At 47.8% G+C, this 18,835-nt stretch overlaps 2 protein-coding genes across 3 annotated transcripts; one reads left to right on the top strand and one right to left on the bottom strand.

Annotated features, from left to right (window-relative positions):
• Positions 1 to 2,768: 2,768 nt before the first annotated feature.
• Positions 2,769 to 13,035, top strand: LOC148838511 (E3 ubiquitin-protein ligase TRIM15). Its single transcript, XM_088912062.1, has 10 exons — positions 2,769 to 2,829; positions 3,176 to 3,333; positions 4,734 to 4,814; positions 6,659 to 6,823; positions 7,059 to 7,193; positions 8,211 to 8,339; positions 9,095 to 9,146; positions 9,584 to 9,610; positions 10,107 to 10,133; positions 11,217 to 13,035. The coding sequence occupies exons 1-10, from the start codon at positions 2,799 to 2,801 to the stop codon at positions 11,747 to 11,749; spliced, it is 1,338 nt and encodes a 445-aa protein (XP_088768188.1). The 5' UTR covers positions 2,769 to 2,798; the 3' UTR covers positions 11,750 to 13,035.
• On the bottom strand, positions 11,949 to 17,181 carry LOC148838510 (CD209 antigen-like protein C). Of its 2 annotated transcripts, none has more exons than XM_088912063.1 (6): positions 16,990 to 17,181; positions 16,054 to 16,146; positions 15,261 to 15,383; positions 14,500 to 14,663; positions 14,139 to 14,263; positions 11,949 to 13,481 (listed from the first exon to the last, which is right to left on the bottom strand). In XM_088912063.1, the coding sequence occupies exons 1-6, from the start codon at positions 17,063 to 17,065 to the stop codon at positions 13,259 to 13,261; spliced, it is 804 nt and encodes a 267-aa protein (XP_088768189.1). In that variant the 5' UTR covers positions 17,066 to 17,181; the 3' UTR covers positions 11,949 to 13,258. The 2 variants fall into 2 exon arrangements, with proteins under 2 accessions (XP_088768189.1, XP_088768190.1); XM_088912064.1 differs by having other exon boundaries at positions 16,054 to 16,185; positions 16,990 to 17,169.
• Positions 17,182 to 18,835: the final 1,654 nt, after the last annotated feature.

Below are 18,835 nucleotides of genomic sequence, written 5' to 3'. Positions count from 1 at the left end.
TCATAGCTGTTGTGATAGTCGCGGTTCCGCGCGGGGTCGTGCCCCCCGCCGCCTGTTCCGTCCCCCACACCTGGGGCGTGAACCTGGGCCTCCGGCTTAACGCAACAGGGCACCAACCGTGTGAGCTAAAGGAGACCTCTCTCAGCCTAGGCAGCTGAGGTCCCTGCTACGCGTAGTGAGGGTACTGACGTCACCACACTAGCTCCGCTACACCGTCAGCCTGGCGTCCTGGCCAAGTTCCCCCTGGCCCTTACCAGTCATGGCCTCCTAATAATCCCCATCTCTGAACTGGCTTCATCACTCTGCTCTCCTCCCCACTGAGAGCTGGTGTGTGGGAAGCGTACTGGTGCACTGTGGCTGCCGTCGCATCAGCCAGGTGGGGCTGCACACTGGTGGTGGTGGAGGGGATCCATGATGTCCCGGAAATCTCCCCCCGCTCCCAACTCTTTCTGTGTGCGACACCCCCGGTCCGAAAAATCATCAGCAAATTATTTAATTACATAATATGACCTTGAACCATCTGAGAATCTGCTTAAATCGGCTAAACAAGCCGCATCTCTGTACAACTTAAGTTTGCAAAGAAAGCGAGATTTTTCAGCTGGACTGGTGAGTTATAGTGTATTGCATATATATTATAGTATCGATCAGCGAATTATTTGATTATATAGCTGCGATTCCCCCCGGTCCGCACCCCCTCCCTGAAATAAGCTTTTCAAAGTCGGGATGTCTGAGTATATAGGATGGGGGCATGCGTTCAGATCTACAAATGTATTAGCTGGCCAAAATAAATGTGGCAGGATGAAAAAGTCAGAAGGAAGGGAATGAAGCCGAAAGAGTTGTTCTTCCGTCAATGTAACGTCTTTAGATACGAAGAAACGCGTTGTTTTTTTGAAGAGGGCTTTACGAGGAAGTAGGTTCCGGAGAATGTAAGGCAGTAGGAGGTGAGATACGGAATATCTCAATATGTTCAGTTCCTAAGCATTTGCTTAATTGCTGGGCAGCATATGTCATTGTCACATGTCATGTCAGTTATTGCTACCGAATGGATCATATTGATTTTTTTCCCTGTTACCTTTAGTGTAGTGTTATTGCAGTAAAAGGCACAGTGGCTGTGCCAGCTGGATGACTTTCATCCAGTCACTGGTACTGCCAGGAAATTATTCTCAAACACATTTCCCCTCAACCATCTCCCCCGTTATCTGTGTCCGTGCCAGCATGCGTGAGCACAGAGCAATAAATAAGAGAGGGCACAAAGTCCAGGTCTTATATATCACTTCAGGACTGAAGAAGACAGCCCCACTCTCTGCCTGCCTCCTCAGAGAGCACCTGCACCCTGGCGACTCTGCTCACCAGACTGTAAGCAGCTTCACAGTTCTGCAACTTTTTTGCTGTTGCTGTTAAATATTTGTCATTTCCTGATCTCTTAATGACAGGCCTGCCTTCGTGGCATTTCTAGATAAATTGTAAAGGCTTTTATATGTTCTGTGGGTGGAAGTGTCAGATTCTCCAGGTTCATGTTTTCTTTGTTCTGTGTGTGCTGGTACTAAGAACTACATGCAAGGGATTTTAGATTAATTGGGTCTGATTGGTTACTTTTATAATGTCTATTCTGCATCTGTTTGGGTCAAATAAGCAAAGAGGAGTGCTAAAGCAATCCCTTCTGCATGTTTTTAGACACCGGAATGTTGCTTTTGAACGAAGTCCTTCGATTTCCTTAATTGCGAATACCGACATCAAGGACTGTGTGAATGAAATAGTCCCCATTTGTGTGATTAAGCTACTGACAGACAGATGTGCCTCAGTTCACTGTGATATGCTGGTTAAACTGGATGAAATAAGATCATTCTACAAATGAATGATAGTAAATGAGATTAAGCAAGGATTTGACACAGCTGAGTACTATTCCCCAGTTACTTTCTGTAAGACTGATGTGTGGAAATACCTACACCTTCACTTTGTTGAAGATCTAAAAAGGACAAACTGAATTGCTTGTCATCCAATAACAATAACATGTTTGAACAGGATCGGCATGGTTTGCTTTCGTGCTTAAAACATTGAAAGGCAGCTGTTTTGCCCAAACAGTGCAGTGTTTCTCTCAAGGAGGGTAGTGACCTCAAAATGACTTCCAGATTTTTCCTTTTGAAGTAAACTGTGGTTTTGTACAGAAAAGTGCAAGTTCGTAAATTTCCGTAAGATGAAAACCTCATGATATATAGATTATATGTACACCCTACATATAAAATAATTGTTTTTTATAGGGGTTATATGATGTTCAATAGACTTTTCTATGCACATTACATATACACTTACTGGAAATCATGGAACTGTAGACTGTAGGTATGGAAATCATGGAACTGTAGACTGGTATGCTACTCTTTTATATAATCCTTCTGCTATCTGTACTCTACCTTTATGACAAATGAAACGGAACTCTTACTCATGGAAATTGCTTTTAAAACTCAGTCCAGGAGGCACTTCCTTACACAAAGGGTTGCGGGAGTCTGGAACAAGCTGCCCAGCCATGTTAAGTTGATACTCGGGCTTTCATTTTTAAGAATTAGCTGGATGGGAGAGATTCTTGGATCATTTAACTACTGGAAGTCAACCCAACAAGCTAGCTGGGCCAAAAGGTGCCTCCTGTTTGTGATAAACACACAAGGGCAAACTCCTTGCTCATCATCAGCTGGATTCCACCTCCCCTGCGTACAGGTGTTGCTTGCACTGATGATATGTTCGCCCTTTTCAGAAGGACTTCCGGAGACCAGAGCAAAACGGGCCGCAAGCTCACCCAGCTGGAAATGAAGAGCATTCTGAAAGTTCAGATGGAAGGTATTTTATTTTGCCTTCCTTCTGTCTCAGCATACTTTATTTGTGTCTTTACCTGTGCTCTGTGTCTAGCGACCTGCAATGAGATTACCACTCTTGTCCACAGCTCTCCAGTCCAGGAGAGAGTCTGGTTACAGTACAGCCTGGAAATGTACAGAGCGCCCCCTTATTCTCAAATCTGGGGTCTTGCACTGGTCTTCAAATCCAGGGTGTGGCATGAGTTTGGCACCATCCAGTTGATTTAGGTCACCAGCAAATGATGAGTGAAAAGGGAAGGATGCCGCAGGTCTTGAGCAGGCACGGCGATGACCCAGGTCGATCACGATCTCCCTCCCTCTCCCCGCCGCAGTGCCAGGCTCCCCTGTCCTGGACCGGGAGCTCCCGTCCCAGAGCCACACCATCTGCGCGGTTCGCTGGAAGCTGCCGGAGGAGGAGGTGCAGGTCCACAGCTCCGTGCCCACAGGCGCACCTTTCAAGAGCAAGAAGCCCCCCAACGGCCGACAGCAGGTGGGACAAAGCCTGCAGGGATGGAGGGGGGGGCAGATTAGCAAGGGCCCGTCCTCGTTGGAAATGCACAAATGCCAGATTGCACAGAATTCCCATTCCAGGAGCACAAAGCAGGCTCCTCACTCGGTGGCGTGTTTTGGATCAGCATTGTTTGCTGAAAGGATGTCTTTAGCATTTGGTGCTGGAAGTGGCTGAGAAAAGCTTGCAAATATTTGTTTGTATTGTATATCAATACAGTATCGGAGTTGAGCAGGGAAAAATATGCACATTTTCCCATGCTTTTTAATATTCTTCTGCTGTACATGTCTGTACTTTACCACACCTCTACTGTAAATGTCATGTCACATCTTGACTCTGTTTTTTCACCATGGTTAGAAATGCTTTCGCACTGATTGACCTCAGTCGATCACAGAAACCTCTTGCGAGGGTGCGTACACTTCCACTAGGAGCTGATCCTCCTCGCTACCTGCAGAGAATGGAGCCTGGCCTCTGCCTTTGGGGCGCTGGGTTTTGAGGGAATGGCTGTGAAGGGCCTGGGGGTTCAGAACTGTGCAGTTAAACGAGATCTCGAAAACGGCTCTTGGGGGCCAAGGATCTGGTCGGAGTGCCAGGGATCTGGTCAGAAAGCTTTTGCTCAGATTGCCAGATTTCGCGGGCTGTGTGTGTGACCAGTCACAGGCCAGGGTTCCTTTGAGCTCAGGATCTCCCATGAGTCCTTGAGCCCAGGATGTGGCCTTGCTCTCAGAGGGAAGACTTTTTGGGGTGCCTGGTTTAAAGCTTGATATAAACAACGAAGGAGAATAAACAAGGTGTGTAATTTGTGTGGAACAGTTAAACTGTCTATGCACTTGTCACTCAAATAATTTTGGATAGAAATGAGAGACGCTAAGGCAGTGGTTCCCAATCCTGGTCCTGGTGACCCACACACACCTATTGGTTTTCATTCCATCCCACTTTCATTAGATAACTCAAGCCTTAATTGATCTAAGAAGTTGCTTCATTGGGATAATCCCAAGTGTGGGATTTTATTGTGTGTGAGAGCTGGGAACAAGCAGCTCAGTTTAATCTTATGATTATTAAGTCAGTGAAGGCTTTGATTGTGTAACAGAGGGCTCAGCTGGAACAAAACCCCTCGTGTGGATCACGAGGATCAGGATTGGGAACCGCTGTGCTAAGTGAAACCTGATGAATTGATTATATCAGACTAGATCAATTGATCTAGTCAGTGCCGTACAGCTTGTCAAGCACAGGTCAGCATGTAGAATATGTCAAGTCAGTGCTTATTGTCCTTCACCACTTTTCAGTGGTGACTATATGCTGGGGTGTCTCGGGCTGTTTTGTGTGTTCGGCCCCAGTGGTGCACGGTGCTCTTTCTTGACTGAGACCCTCTCTCCCGGCAGAGTCTGAGTGACCTGCGCAGCCTGGAGGAGTGTGTGAACTTCATCACGCAGTGGGCCGAGCAGGTGGACCGCGTGTGCAAGGTATCATGGGAGAGGGAGGGATGGGAGAGAAGATGAGTTCTTATCAATGTTTTTATCCTTTCCAAGTAAGCAGGATTCTTGTGTGGAGAGATAAGTAGGGGTAATTATGTAGCGTGTTTACTTTCCTGCTATAGGAGGCTACTGCTGGCAGTTATTCCTAATCTTCTTTTAGGTAGAACTAAAGGTGAAGGCTCTCCAATCTCAGTCCCCAAGAGCTGAGTGATCATTTTTCCTCTGGAGTTATTCCTCTCTCTAGTCCTGTTGAAATAGCAAGGCCCAGCTTCACTGCTCGGCAGACAGACTGCACCAGCACCTCAAGACCAAGTCCTGTCAAGTCCATAATGAGCTGAGTTAAAAATAAGAACTTGCAGACACAGGGCTCAGATTGGACAGTCTGATCTTGAGCATGGTTTCGTGCTTGCCTTATTCCCAAACAATTCATGAAGCTGACAGAAAGATGGTCCTGGTGACCCACACATACACCTACTGGGTGGAGGAGTAGCTCTGTGGCTAAGGATCTGCGCCTGTGGCTGGAAGGTTGCCAGTTCAAATCCTGTGACCAGCAGAGGAATCTCTGAGCAAGGCCCTTAACCCCAGCTCCAGGGGTGCTTATCTCTTATTCCATGAAGCACCACACTTGCCACTTTCAACTTTTGGGTTTGGTAATGGTGTCGCATCAGCTTGAAGCTTGAAGCTGATACTCTGTCTTCCTTCAGGAAGTGGCTGGATGAGATCCATGAATCCTCAGATACTGTACCTTCTAGCTACCAATCCGGCCAAATGACCTCTCGTTTCCGAGCTTTCTTAGGCTGAGGCTGCAGAGCCTGGGTTCAGGGATCGTCTCTGTTAGTTAACAAGCATGAACCCTTAATCATAATCTTAAGGAGTTTCTTCTGAGCTCCTCTTTAAGGAAAAGAAGTAAATCAAGAAATTATGAGCTTTTTTCTTAACTTTATTTTGCAAGTTTCTAGAGTGGTCCAGCTCTGCCCCTTCGAAAAGTATGCAGTTTGCCAGCTTTTGTCTAGGAAGGTCTTCTGATCGCATGTGTTTTTTGCAGGATTAATTTTCAATCATTTGTTTGCTTTAAGTATTCTGAACAATGCCAACGGGAGATCAATTGTTTCTGCTGAGGCACATGGCTCTGGGCTTTTCGGATTCCTCGCTGTGCTGGTGGTCATGCGAGCACTGTGTGTGTGTGTGTGTGTGTGTGTGTGTGAACTAAGTTCGGCTCCTGCCCCTTGGAACTGTGTCAACATGGCAAAAGCTGGCAGTGATAGGAAAATCTGCTCCATACAGCCCTCATCCTTTAATATACCTCCCCCTCTCCTGGCCTCTCTGATAATTGCCTCTGGTGTTCCCGGCAGAGAGGACGAAAGTCATCTTGTGTTACCATGGGAGAGAAACACACCCAGAACGGGACTGTTATCTATCTGACACATAGTAATAACTGGCCTAATTAATAGTTGGCCAACCTCATTTATTGTCAGAGCAGCACAGAGGAGTCAAGGAGAGGGCAAAGGTTAGGGACTTTCAATGTCTTAACTGCTGCGTTGTGACTCTGCACTGACTGCACAAACTATACATTGTGTATTGCCCATGTACTGACTATGGGCTGAGTCCTGATTAGCCATGACTTAGTGATACGTGGGTTGACTCACAACTGCACATCACTATTGTTCGATGTTATTTTTAATAGAGCGGGTTTGGACTGGGTTCGGGTCAGTACTTTTATCCTTTAAAATCGGGTCGGGCGGGTGTGGATCCCAAAAAAAAAGCCGACCCATGTATCTTTACCGTGACCATAATAACCCCGCTGACAGAGGCTTCGCTCGCTTCCTCTGCAGTGCGGCAGTCGAGCCAAAGAGGACCTGGGCGAGGGAACCAGCCGGGATCCACCTGGCCCGGCCCAGGACGGGGGTCCCCTGGCCAGTCCCCGGACAGAACGCAGCCTGGAGGAGTGCCGCCGCCTCATACTGGAGTGGGCGGACGAGCTGAACAGCGTCGCCAAGGTAAAGGGCTGGGAGGAAGGCAGGGCAAGTTGCACACGGGATTCCTGGACCTGAAACCAACAGGAGTGTCGTGAATCACTTGTTGCTCTGAAGTGTGATTGGAGAAACTGGGGCAGCGGCACTGATGTTTGAGTTGGGGGGGGGGAGGCACGCTGCCTGTCCTATACAGAAAGCAGCAGGGTGTGGGGACTGTGGGCGGTGAGCAGTCAAGATGGTAAAACTCTCCCTCTCTCAGCTTTCCAAGCCAAGGAGATGGAGCAACAAGACGGAAGAGCAGGCTGACAGAAGTGAGGGGGAGACGGACGACCCCAGTGAGAAAGAGAAGCAGAGGATCATGGAGTGGGCCAGGGAGCTGAAGACCGTGTCAGAGGTCAGCGTTTGGGTGGAGCTGGTCACGTTAAGGTCACGCACAGCCATGGTAGCTCTAATGCCGGCTGTGGGTGGGACATGCCTACTGTATGTCCACATCAATCCTGCCCATTTCGATATTGGCAGGTTTTGTATGATGACGGGTTGGGGGACTGCCTTTAAGCAAGTGCATACCATTTTTGCTCATAAGAACTGTTTACAGTGTTCGTTCTGCCTCTGCTCAGAATGGGCCCGAAACCATCCACCTCACGCATTTCATTAAGAGGCCCTCATTCTGTCCCTGACCTTCCAGGCATCCCAGCTGAGTGTATTTCAGAATGGTATGGGCTGACATTGACAGGACAGCTGATTCAAAAATAGTAGCAATTCTGAAAAAAAGGCAGTCCACTTTCCTGGACCAGGAGAAGATTCTCATACAGGTTGTAGACAATTTTAGTTGGGCCAGTAATGCAGAGCTCGGGACTTGGTCCTTATTGTCCTCGAACGTTGTCTATTTGCTACATTTTAACAAACGATGAGGAAGATCACATCGAGTTCTGTTGGTTATTGTGAGATCTTAAAAAAGTCTACAAACTGCATTTTAATCTACGTCTAATTTGTGTGTTCTCCATCCAGGCATGCTGTTTTTTAAATCTCACAAAGCACTTGGATAGGAGTTCCTAATCTTGGTCCTGAGGACCTGCACACCAGCTGGTTCTTGGGTAACAGCCTGGCTGGAACAACTGAACCCTTGACTGACTTAATAGGATGAACTCAAATGGGCTTTCAGATCTTGAACATGGTCACCTTTTAAATATTGCGTTTCAAAACGAACATAAAACCCCAAACTTCTGAGCAGCAAAACTTGAAAATATTCCAATCGAGCCACTTCTTCATTCAAGTGAGAATGAAACGAAACCCACCAGGTGTGGCAGGGAGCCCAGCTCCAGGGTATCCCCAATGATCAGTGCCGTGTTGAAACTGAAACGGCAGGTCATATTGGGATGTGTCGTCGTGACCCGTTTGTGCCCCTGTGCAGAACTGCGGGCTGCCCGGGGAGGAACTGACTCAGATGCTTCACCTCCTGGGCCTGAGGAAGAGGAGGCTGGTGACCGTGCTGCCCTTCCTGGAGTTCATCACCTGGTCTCTGCTCAAGGATGATGCCAAGGTAAGGCCAGAGGGAAATTCACTGCAGATCAGACCTTGGCAAACACCTTGATGGAAACTTCTTAAAGCAGGTGGTGCTCTATTTAATAATTACTGTCCAAATCACTTATATCAAGAGATAAGGACTACAGCAAGGCCATGCAAGCTTTCACCCAGTGAGATAGTGCTGCAATTATTAATAGTCCTTGCTCTTTGCTCTGAGTGAAAGAGCTGAGCGTGCACATTGGCATACGATTCAGTCCCTCTCTTCATGCACATACCCAGGTCCATTGCATGCCAGAGCCCAGCATCTGGAATGTGAACTTAGATCTCCAGGAGTCTCTTTCTAAAGGACTGTCGTAGCTTGCACACTGAGCATTGCCATTAATGAAGCAAGAGTGCGAATACTTTGTCTGATTTCATGAGGTAGTTCTACTTGTATCAGAGTGAAGGTAGATCTCAATTAAGACTTGACGTACAAACCTGTGTCTTCTGGGTAGGTTTGTAGCGGTGAGTCAGTAGAGTCAAAACTGCCTGACCAATCATAGGTCTGGGTTAAAATCAGCTCACCACTCAGAGTTCAAGATTAAAGTATGTCTGACCAATTAAGACTCAAAGGATAAATTCGGCTGACGTATCGTAGTTCCAGATTCTAACCAGCAGTGTTTTAGGTTGTTCTGTGCCAACAGAGCACTGGAAACTGAAGACAATAATATGTCAGTGGAGTTTGGACATTTGGAGGATCCCAGGGCACTGACTGTGTTGCTTTTTACCCAGGGTACTGTTCCTCAGCTCTGGCTGTCCACAAAACAGAGGACCTGGAAAGCAGGTGAGGCAGAGGTTCCAGCGTCTGAGTGCTGGCAGGTGGACGTGCTAAGCAGAGTTCATCAAGATAGGTTCCAGAATAAACAAGAGGGTGGCACTGCAAACACAGCTAGTTTTTGTAACTAACATGGTCTACTGGACCATGGACTACTGGACTACTGCTACATGGACTCCTAACTGGACTACTACGTGGTCCAGATCAAGTTCATGGAGGATCTCTTAAACCGTCAGCCATCGTACTAGATGAAGTTTCATCTTGCTGTTTGGTTAATGATGAATTAATCATGATGCAGCTCTTGATGAAGGGCTGTGTGACCCCGAACAGTTATGACAGCCCTGTCACAGCAGAGAAGCTTCCCCATTCCTAATGACAAGTTGGACAGCTTCACATTCCAAAGGTCTCTCTTTCTAACTCTGTGTTTCTCAATCTTTCCTCTCCAGGAACGCCGAGATACATTCCCAATTCAGGTACCCAACCATATTGTATTACCCCCCACTCCATGTTTGTAGTATTCTAAGTGGCCTCTGGTAGTATACGCATCTTTCTTTTTGCACAAAATGTTATCTGCAAAATCCATTAGTAATAAAGTGGTAACCCTTCCATTAAGGGACTGTAATGAGGCTCTAGAAGTGCTCAACAAAGTTATTCACTCTTTTCTTTGATGTAGCATATACATACGAGAATAACCTTTGCCATTTTGCAAAATAATTGGAAGATGTTGGTTCCTAGCAGGTCATCTGCACTCACTATAACCACAGTTCCCTCAGCTTTGCTTATGGTTTAAACCAGTTTATGTCAGGTGATGACTAGTATACAGTCTATGAACCTGGCGGATTCACACATGCGGATTCCATATCGAGCCAGTGAATAAAGAAACTATGGACGGCAGGTCACACGTGCTTTTCCTGTTAAAACATCCTGTCAGGTGGAAAACTGACAGCTGTGCCTTTTCTCTTTTTCCAGTGTGGAGCTGGATCTGCCGTGCGGCAGGTAAGGTACCTCCTGCAGGGTCTTTCCTTAGCGGCCGAACTGAACGTTGATCGTGTCAGATGTGCACGTCGCTGTCCTAGAAGGTCACTTAAACCGACAAATTTATTTTTCAACACTGACCAACTGGCACCACTATTAAAAAAGGGGAAAGGTTAAGACTGGGCAGTGGTATTCTTAAGCTGTTAATGTGTTTAAGCCTCTTGGTCCACAGCCGTTTTGCTTTAAAGAAGTTATGACCGTAACGGTGAGACTCAGTTTCTTCTTGAGTGTGACTTTTGAAAGGATTACACAGGTGGCCATATTAAACTTGGAGATTTTAGCACTGTGACAGCGAAACTGAGTGGTTGGCAGAGCCTTGCTGAGAGTGTGGTTTGTGCTTGTTTGATCATAGTTTCTCCTCTATAGCAAAAGGTACAGTAGGCAAGGCCTGTAGGTTTTGTAGTGACAAGTGATACCCCTTATGAACGTGTATAATAAAGTCTGATTTACACTAAAGTTGCTAAAATTGAGTTGCCATATGTGGTCATGTGTGTTTTCTGAATGCCCCCCTCCATCAACTGCAAAGCTAGCCGATATATGAACCTGCTGCTCACAGGTGGCAGCCCACTGAAGCTCAGCAGGTGAGCAGGGAGACCTCCTGGGAAAAGCTAAGGTTGCTGCTGGAAGAGGTTTTAGTGGGGCCAGTAGGGGGCGCTCACCCTGTGTCCTAATGCCCCGGTATAGTGATGGGGAGAGAGATGACTCTCTGTGGTCATTAAACATCTCAGGGCATTTCTCGCAGAGCTGGGGTGTTAACCTGGGTGTCCAGACCAAATTCCCCCCTGGCCTTTACCAATCATGGCCTCCTAATAATCCTCATCTCTGAACTGGCTTCATTACTCTTCTCTCCTCCCCACTGAGAGCTGGTGTGTAGGGAGAGAACTGGTGCACTATGGCTGCCGTCATATCATCCAGGTGGGGCTGCACACTGGTGGTGGTGAAGGGGAGTCCCCATTACCTGTAAAGTGGAGTGTCCAGAAAAGTGCTGTAGAAGTGTTGGGAATTGTTTTTAACTGCTGTTTCTGTATTCTCTCCTCTGTCCAGCGGACGTGACCCTGGACCCGCAGACCGTCCACCCCTGGCTGGTCCTCTCTGACGACCGCAAGAAGGTGCAGGAGGGGCGGAAGGAGTTGGACCTGCCCTCCAGCACCCAGCGGTTTGAGGGCTGGCCCTGCGTCCTGGGCTGGGAGGGCTTCTCCTCAGGGCGACACTACTGGGAGGTGGACCTGGCCAACAATGGCTACTGGAGAATCGGGGTGACCACCGCCTCTTCCAAGAGAAAGGGCCGCTTCCCCATGAACCCGGCGCAGGGCTACTGGACCCTGTGGCGCAGCACCAGGCAGTTCTGGGCCTGCACGAAGCCCGAGACCCCACTTCCTGTCGGCCTGGTGCCCCGCAAGGTGGGCGTCTACCTGGACTACGAGGAAGGGCAGGTGTCCTTCTACAACGTGGAGAGCAGGTCCCACATCTACACCTTCACGGACACCTTCAAAGAGAAGCTCTACCCTCTCTTTGCGCCCTTGGACGGCCGCACCCTGATCACCGTGTCGTCGCCCAACACCATCACCGAGTTCTGATTGGCCGACGAGCCGCCGTGCCCCCGCCTCACTCCCAGTACACTTCCTGGATGGAAAAACGGCCATTGGTGCTTTTTCTGGCAGCTGTAAGGTCACCACTATGGGGTCACCTTCTACTTCAGAAGCTAGATTAGAGGGAAAATGAACAAATGCCGTTGCACATTCTTTCTGGGACAGTATACTGGCCATGCAAAAACTGTGAAGGTATCAAGTTTTTATTGCACACAAGCTCCGGACAGAATGCAGTCTTACCTGGGACACTTGGGTTCCAGTGCAAAAGTATATAATTGCAATACTGAAAAGTAAAAGCTCAGCAGTGCCGTTGCCACATAGGCTAGCGGTCCCCTGATTGTGCAGCAGGGGGCTGTAGTACAGGGGATGCCCTCTGCACACCGCCTTCAGTGAAACTGGCTCAGTACTGTAACTCCCCTGTGCCCTCCCCTCTGCTGTTAAGAGCTATGAGACCCCTCAGACGCACTGTATAGATCCTTAGTATTCTTATTTTAATATTAAAATTGTCTAATGATGGGATTCTTTCTGAACAATGCACAAAAACATTTGAATTTGGTGGGGTGAGTCTTAAAAGTGCATTCATGGACAAAAGCATGTACCGATGTCAGGAAATTCTGGCAAGTTAAGATATGATCGAGCTGAAATAAACGATTAAGCTGCTCCATTTCCAGCAATCTGTAACTTCCAATTGTTAAGTACACGACAAAGACCGGGAACTTCGCCAAATGTACTGTACTCCACTTTTCAATTTAAAACCTTTGTTACTATATGTACTATACAGATTGTTCTTGTTAATACTAGTAGCGTTTGCTTGATGGATTAATTTAATGCCTCTATTTATGTGGGTCCGTGTATTTACTATGTAAATCTGAAAAAGCAGATTCGATTTGTTTCTGCGTTCCTGTAGCAGGTGTATTAACTTGTACGTTCATGGGTAAAAATGATTCGTGTATTTATATATTGTCTCCAGGGCATTTAGTATAAATGTGTGCACGTGCTGTAAATAATTTTCAGATGGAAGACTATCTGTTCTGTGTGACTTCTCAGAATAGCACCTTATTCGTTTTTGAATGACTGAAGTAGAAATTTATAGGTTATGCGCATAGAGCTGATTCAATTGAATGTAAAAGTAGCTAAACTACCTTCTTGATGTACGCTATACTCCTTTTCAATGTATGCTTTATGACTTGTTCTTTTCAAAACCCTATGTCTGCTTTCGCACTTTGAACTCTGGCACTTGCTATAGGCGTATGAATAAATAATTGATCAAGTGGTTTCCAGTTTGCATGGTTATTGCCCTGGCAGCAGTGTGGGAAATAAAAGGTTTCCTGGGGGCAAATGCTGACCTATTTGTATTGCCCATCTCAGTGCTTTCAGCGCTCGCCTTTGCCCTGAGGGACTTATTAGAAGGTCACGGGTGCGAGGGTTTTGTGAATGCAGAGGGTGTCCACCCTCATTCTTGTGCTGCTGGAACAGCAGGTCTGGCTGGTTGGGTTGTCATCGGTGGGAGCCCCAGCTGTCCCAGCCTTGTGCCCCCTCACAGTTTCTCTGCTCTCTCTCCCCGCAATGGTGCATCCTGCTGGGCTTGCCTGGAGTCCAGGGGAAAACTGGCTTTTCGCAGATGAAGGGTCCCTGGTCTTCGCAGCTCATGGCGAAGAAGTCGGCATTGCCCCTCAGGTCCGCACAATCTCTGTCCTCGGCGTTCCACTCCACCTCCTTCCTGCGGTCAGAAGGGGGCACCCATGAGTAAGCCGCCCAAGACTGCAGCATTTCCAGCCGTAGTTATAGTGACTCGCTATCCTTAAAAGTGCTAGAGCGTTCTCCAATCAGGAGCTAAAGGTCTTATCAGTTATGACTAAGCTGTTAATTGGATCGATTAAGTAATTGGGGCCTTAATTAGAAGTGCCTCCTCGGACACCCTGTGACTCTCCTGGGCCAGGGTTTGAGACAAACCTTTGTGGATGATCAGGCAGACGGGTTCTATGTCTTTCTGACATAAAGGAATCTTTAGGTCTAGTGCAAACCTGTCCTGTTGTAGAGGGCTGTGGTTGTAGGAATTAGATCCCACTTTATTATTAACCTTGAGAAGGTCATTTTTAGCTGAATGTTCTTGCTTCTTCCAGGCTACTGCTCTAAGAAGACCTAGAAAACCTGTGGAAATACCAGCATTTGACACCTCTGGACTATCACCACGTAAACTGAAAAAGAAACACAGGGCACCAGCCCATCCCTGTGAGCCTTCCTGTCCTGTCAAAATGCAATGCCTTATAAAAGATTTCTGAAACATAAACAAGGAAAATAATGTTTGGTGAAGGAAAGTAAGTGGTAAATGGATTTTAGGAAGGGGCAGCATGTGTTTGTGTGATCTCTCTCTCACAGGGTGGTGTGCTCATGGGGTGTCCCGTCCATCCAGATCCAGGAGCCATCTGAGCTGCGGTCCGTCAGGCCCACCCACAGGAATTCCACTGTTGGGAATATGTGCATTGTGGCCTGGATGAACTCCTGCAATGACACCAGAGCCTGCTCAAGGAACCATTCTGCCACTGTTGAGCATGATCGCTGCATTTCCTCCCATCTGGCCAGCGCTGGGCCTAGCCCAGGACACAGATGTCTCACTGGCTGAAGGTGTAGGTCTGTGTGCACCAGGCCCTTGGTGATGATATTAATTCTAAATTGCCAGACGCCCCCATTTTGACATTTTGCTGTGAAAACGGGGAGGTTGCTCCTCCTCCTCTCACCATCTCTGCCCGGTCCCCAATCACGACCAGCTCGGCATTGTGTTCGGCACAGAACTGCGCGCTGGCGTTCCAGGACAGGAAGTTGCTGTTGTTCTCCATGGAGAAAAAGTAGCAGTTGCCCCAGAAAAACCGCCAGTTTGATGGGCACAGCAGGCACTTCTTATCTTCGCAGAAGGAGAGAGAGAGAAATGTAGGAAGGGACTAGAGCAGGAGCAGGACAGCCTGGCCTTTGTTTTGAGCAGTTTAGTCATCCGTTTCCTAACTACTCTTAGCCCATGCAAGGCCACAGGCATCGGGCACGAGGTGGGGTACATCCCGGATGGGACTCTAGTCCAGCACAAGGCACGCACGCACTCACCCACGCACGCACGCACACACACACACTCTTTACCAGGGCCAAGCTTCGCAGAAGATGAACCTCCCACTCCGTCTTTGGGCTGTGGCAGGAAACCAGAATTCCAGGAGGAAACCCACACAAACCAGAGGAGAACATACAAACTCCCTGCAGATAGCAGCCCAGGAATTTGACCCAAGAGCCCCAGCGCTGCTAGGCAGCAATGCCAACCACTGTCCCACCATGCTGCCCTTAATTCATAGCTTAATGCCCAAATCGGATTAGGCAGCTTTATTGATCCTGTTACCACAAAAGACATTAATGATTGGTTACAAGTCCTGGGACAGAAGCATGGCTGCCCATGAGGGAGTGTGACGTGGGAGTCCATCCAATACATCTGAAAAGCTGTATCAAAGGGCTTCAGTACCTTCAGTAACTTTCTGCAGCATCGTGTACAGGAGCCCATAATCCTCCGTGCACTGCGCAAGATCGGCAGTAACCTTTCCCAGCTCAGCGAAGGGTGGAGGGTGAAGAGAGGCCATCTGTGACACTTTGCAACAAAGCCGGGGAAAACACGTAAGGATCTTCTGTAGAACAAGGCAGGCAGCGCCACTAAATTAACAAAGCGACATAACTTGCACACGTAGATCAACCTTCACTGGTTAAATGAAAGTCAAAAGGTTCTGGGTTATACTTTAATCTCACTGTAGTCTTAAATAGCTAACATAATGCTCTCACTGAGTCTATTTTACTGTGCCATAATATAAAATACTTTTGCCAGTGGCCACGGTTTTGGTAGTGTAGTAGTGGTAGTGGAACTCAAGAATGGTGGAAAAATATTTCCAGAGCAAAAAAACAACAACAAATGAGCCTACTATTTGCAAACCAAGAGAGCAAAACTGAACTGTGAACTAATGCTGGGTGTTATTACAGAGGTTAAATGCTCTGTCTACACTTTATGTCTGTGTGTGTTGGTTGAAGAAATCCGCACTAACAGTATCCTTTTTCCTTCCTCCATATGTGTGGCTTTGAAGGCATTGAGTTGGCAACATTAAGCCAATTAAAAACTAAAGTGTCCCTAGTGTCACGATTGTAGTCCCTCCTCCTTAAGGGCGCTCCGGCTCTTTCACTTCGGACCTGATTTTGTGCACCTGTTTAGCTTAGCTAAACTGGAGTGTTTTACTATGTTCTGTGCAAGATGCGAATGGAGGTTAACGTACCAGTGATGGCCACTCCGAGCAAGATCCCCTTGACCAGCACTAATATGGCCACAACCAGGAGTGCCTGTGTCCACAGCGTGACCTTCTCTCTCTCTGCAACATACACAGGAGCACAATTCCAGTGACAGCATGCTGTTGGACAGTGGGAAGGTAACTTGTGATGTACAATCTCTGGCCTTTGTTACACTAGGCTCACCACAGTGAGCAATACTAAGGATGAAGAAGCATGAGGCACATTTCACCACGATCTAATGCAACACACAGAAAAAAACAGCAAAAGCATTACAAAGAGCTGAAGAATAATGAACAGCATAGGGCAAGTGTGACCCGTGCATATTTCATGATTCAGGTGACAGGCTCTAATTGAATTAGGCCTGTGTGGCTCTGGTCTGGACTACATCTAAAACCCCAACTCCCTCTACAGGCCCAGCTACACTGGCAGCCCTAGTGCTTTGCAAGTGTTTTTAAATGGGCTGTTCTGTGGGAGCGCCCACCAGCTGTCCGTCATTGTGCAAATGCGTTGCTGCTCTGCTGTGTGTCCTGAAGCCCAGACGGTCAACCTGCAGTGGGGTGTTCTCTGAGGAACCCTAAGAATGACCTGCCCTTGACACACTAGTGACTTATTGTTCACAAACTTACTTCCTGGGCTCCGCTTTTAAAGGAACAACACAAACTGTATCTGCTCACACAGATCCGCGTCATGTATACTTCAGGTCTGAAGCATTTCTTTTTTTTAAATTGCTGCCGCCTGTTGACATCCTGTCACGGGAGCAAACCGAACAGAGAGGAACAAGAAGGAAGCTGAACCACAGTACCGAGCAGCTTTTTTATCTCGGTCTGGATCTCCGCGCGTGTCCAAACACATCAAATCAGCCGCATCCGCGAGTCCACAATCGCACGGCGCACAACTATGGTATCAAGCAGAAAAAAGGGCACCTGGCTTGTGTTCTGGGGGACAGCTGGCTTGGCCTTCATCAGGGCTGTGGAGGATGGGTCCTTCGTGTTCCTCCATGCTCCTGTCCTCGGGCTCTCTCCCTCCCCTGCGGTTTCTCGGAGTCCCTCCTTTCTCCTCAACGGTTCCTTCAGTTACTCCGCCCGTCGCGTCTTCACTCCCTGGGTCTGTTTTCGTGCTCTGGGCGGTTCAGTGATGATACACCCTGACCCCCACACACACACACACTTCCCCTCTCCCCACCCCACCCCCCCCTTTCTCTCGGGGAAAAGTCACATCACTGCTTTAAACAACCGCTGACCCACCTCAGGAAGTAGCAGCAGCAAACAGCTCGGTTTCCGACACCAAATTCTACTGCTGGGCTAAAGAAAGGCTACGAATCAAAATGTATGTATCCGCTGTTTTGTAGGCCGGCATAACCAGGTTTTTGCATGAATTCTTTTCTTGGGGGGTCCAAAGCAAAGCTTGGAACTCTGTGCCGAAGGTGTGCTCGCGTACAACTGTCACTCTCAGTACAGCAAAGCCAAACCCACTTTCTCAATGTGTGCACACAGCAGCCTTCAATCCAGGAGTCTCTTACCCTGGTTCCGAGCTAATGTAAGATCTTATTCCTTTGCCCCAGTCTTCCCGATCCCCCTAAATCATCTGCTTTGAAACATTTTGAGTATGCATTGTCATTTAAGAAATGTATTTGATTATGCAAATTCTCCTTATGCCTGAAAGATTCTGAAGAGGTATGAGTGGGACCAAAAGAGGGGCTCACCCTGTGATCTGTGTGGCTCCTAATGTCCCAGTACAGCGATGGGGACACTATACTGTAAAAAGACGCCGTCCTTCAGACGAGACGTAAAACCGAGGTCCAGACTCTCTGTGGTCATTGAACATCTCAGGGCATTTTCTGAAAAGGGTCAGGCTGTTACCCCAGTATCCTGCCCAAATTTCCCTCTGGCCTTTACCAATCATGGCCTCCTAATAATCCTCATCTCTGAACCGGCTCCATCACTCTGCTCTCCTCCCCACTGAGAGCTGGTGTGTGGGGAGCGTTCTGGCGCACTATGGCTGCCGTCGCATCATCCAGGTGGGGCTGCACACTGGTGGTGGTGGAGGGGATCCCCATTACCTGTAAAGCGCTTTGAGTGCAGTGTAAAAGCACTGTATTAATTATTATCATTATTTACTGTTGGACAGACTCCTGCTAGATCCCACAGATACTTCAATTCAAAAGGGGAGCAAACCAGAGCAACTGACCAAAAAAAACACAGGTATCGTCAAGGCTGCTCAGAACAGAGAAAGAGGTCTCCTTCAATTCAACACCATAAAAAAGCCCCAGGCACAGTGCTTTTAAATAAGCTGCAGGGTTTTCAAATGGGAACTCGGAAAGGGGAAGTGTTCAGTGGCTGTGGCGCTAACACACGCCAGCAGCACTTTGAGTGCAGCAGCGACCAAAAAAAGAACAGTCAGAACCTGCCCTGCCCCCACCGCCACAACTCTGGGTATCAAAAGGCCCCTACGCTGAACTGAAGTTGCAGAAAACTTCCTGGATCTCAGCAGCAGCTAATAAAAACTTAAGGGGAGTTAGCTGAGCCGAGTTAAACACAGAGACAAAAATTGTCCAGGCCAAACACAAGTCTATCCGTATTGCATGATCTGCTTTGATTTTTTGATCATGCTCGCCTATAAGGCTCTGCATGGCTTGGCACCTCAGTACCTGTCTGAACTATTATCGCCCTACTTCCCACCTCACAACCTTCGCTCTTGTAATTCTAGTCTCCTTACTGTACCCCAAGCCCATCTACATTGTATGGGTGACAGGGCCTTCTCCTGTGATGC

The sequence above is a fragment of the Atractosteus spatula genome, chromosome 3, assembly GCF_055471065.1.
Source record: "Atractosteus spatula isolate fAtrSpa1 chromosome 3, fAtrSpa1.hap1, whole genome shotgun sequence".
NCBI classification, from domain to species: domain Eukaryota; kingdom Metazoa; phylum Chordata; class Actinopteri; order Semionotiformes; family Lepisosteidae; genus Atractosteus; species Atractosteus spatula.
This window is presented reverse-complemented; position numbering and strand designations above follow the sequence as displayed.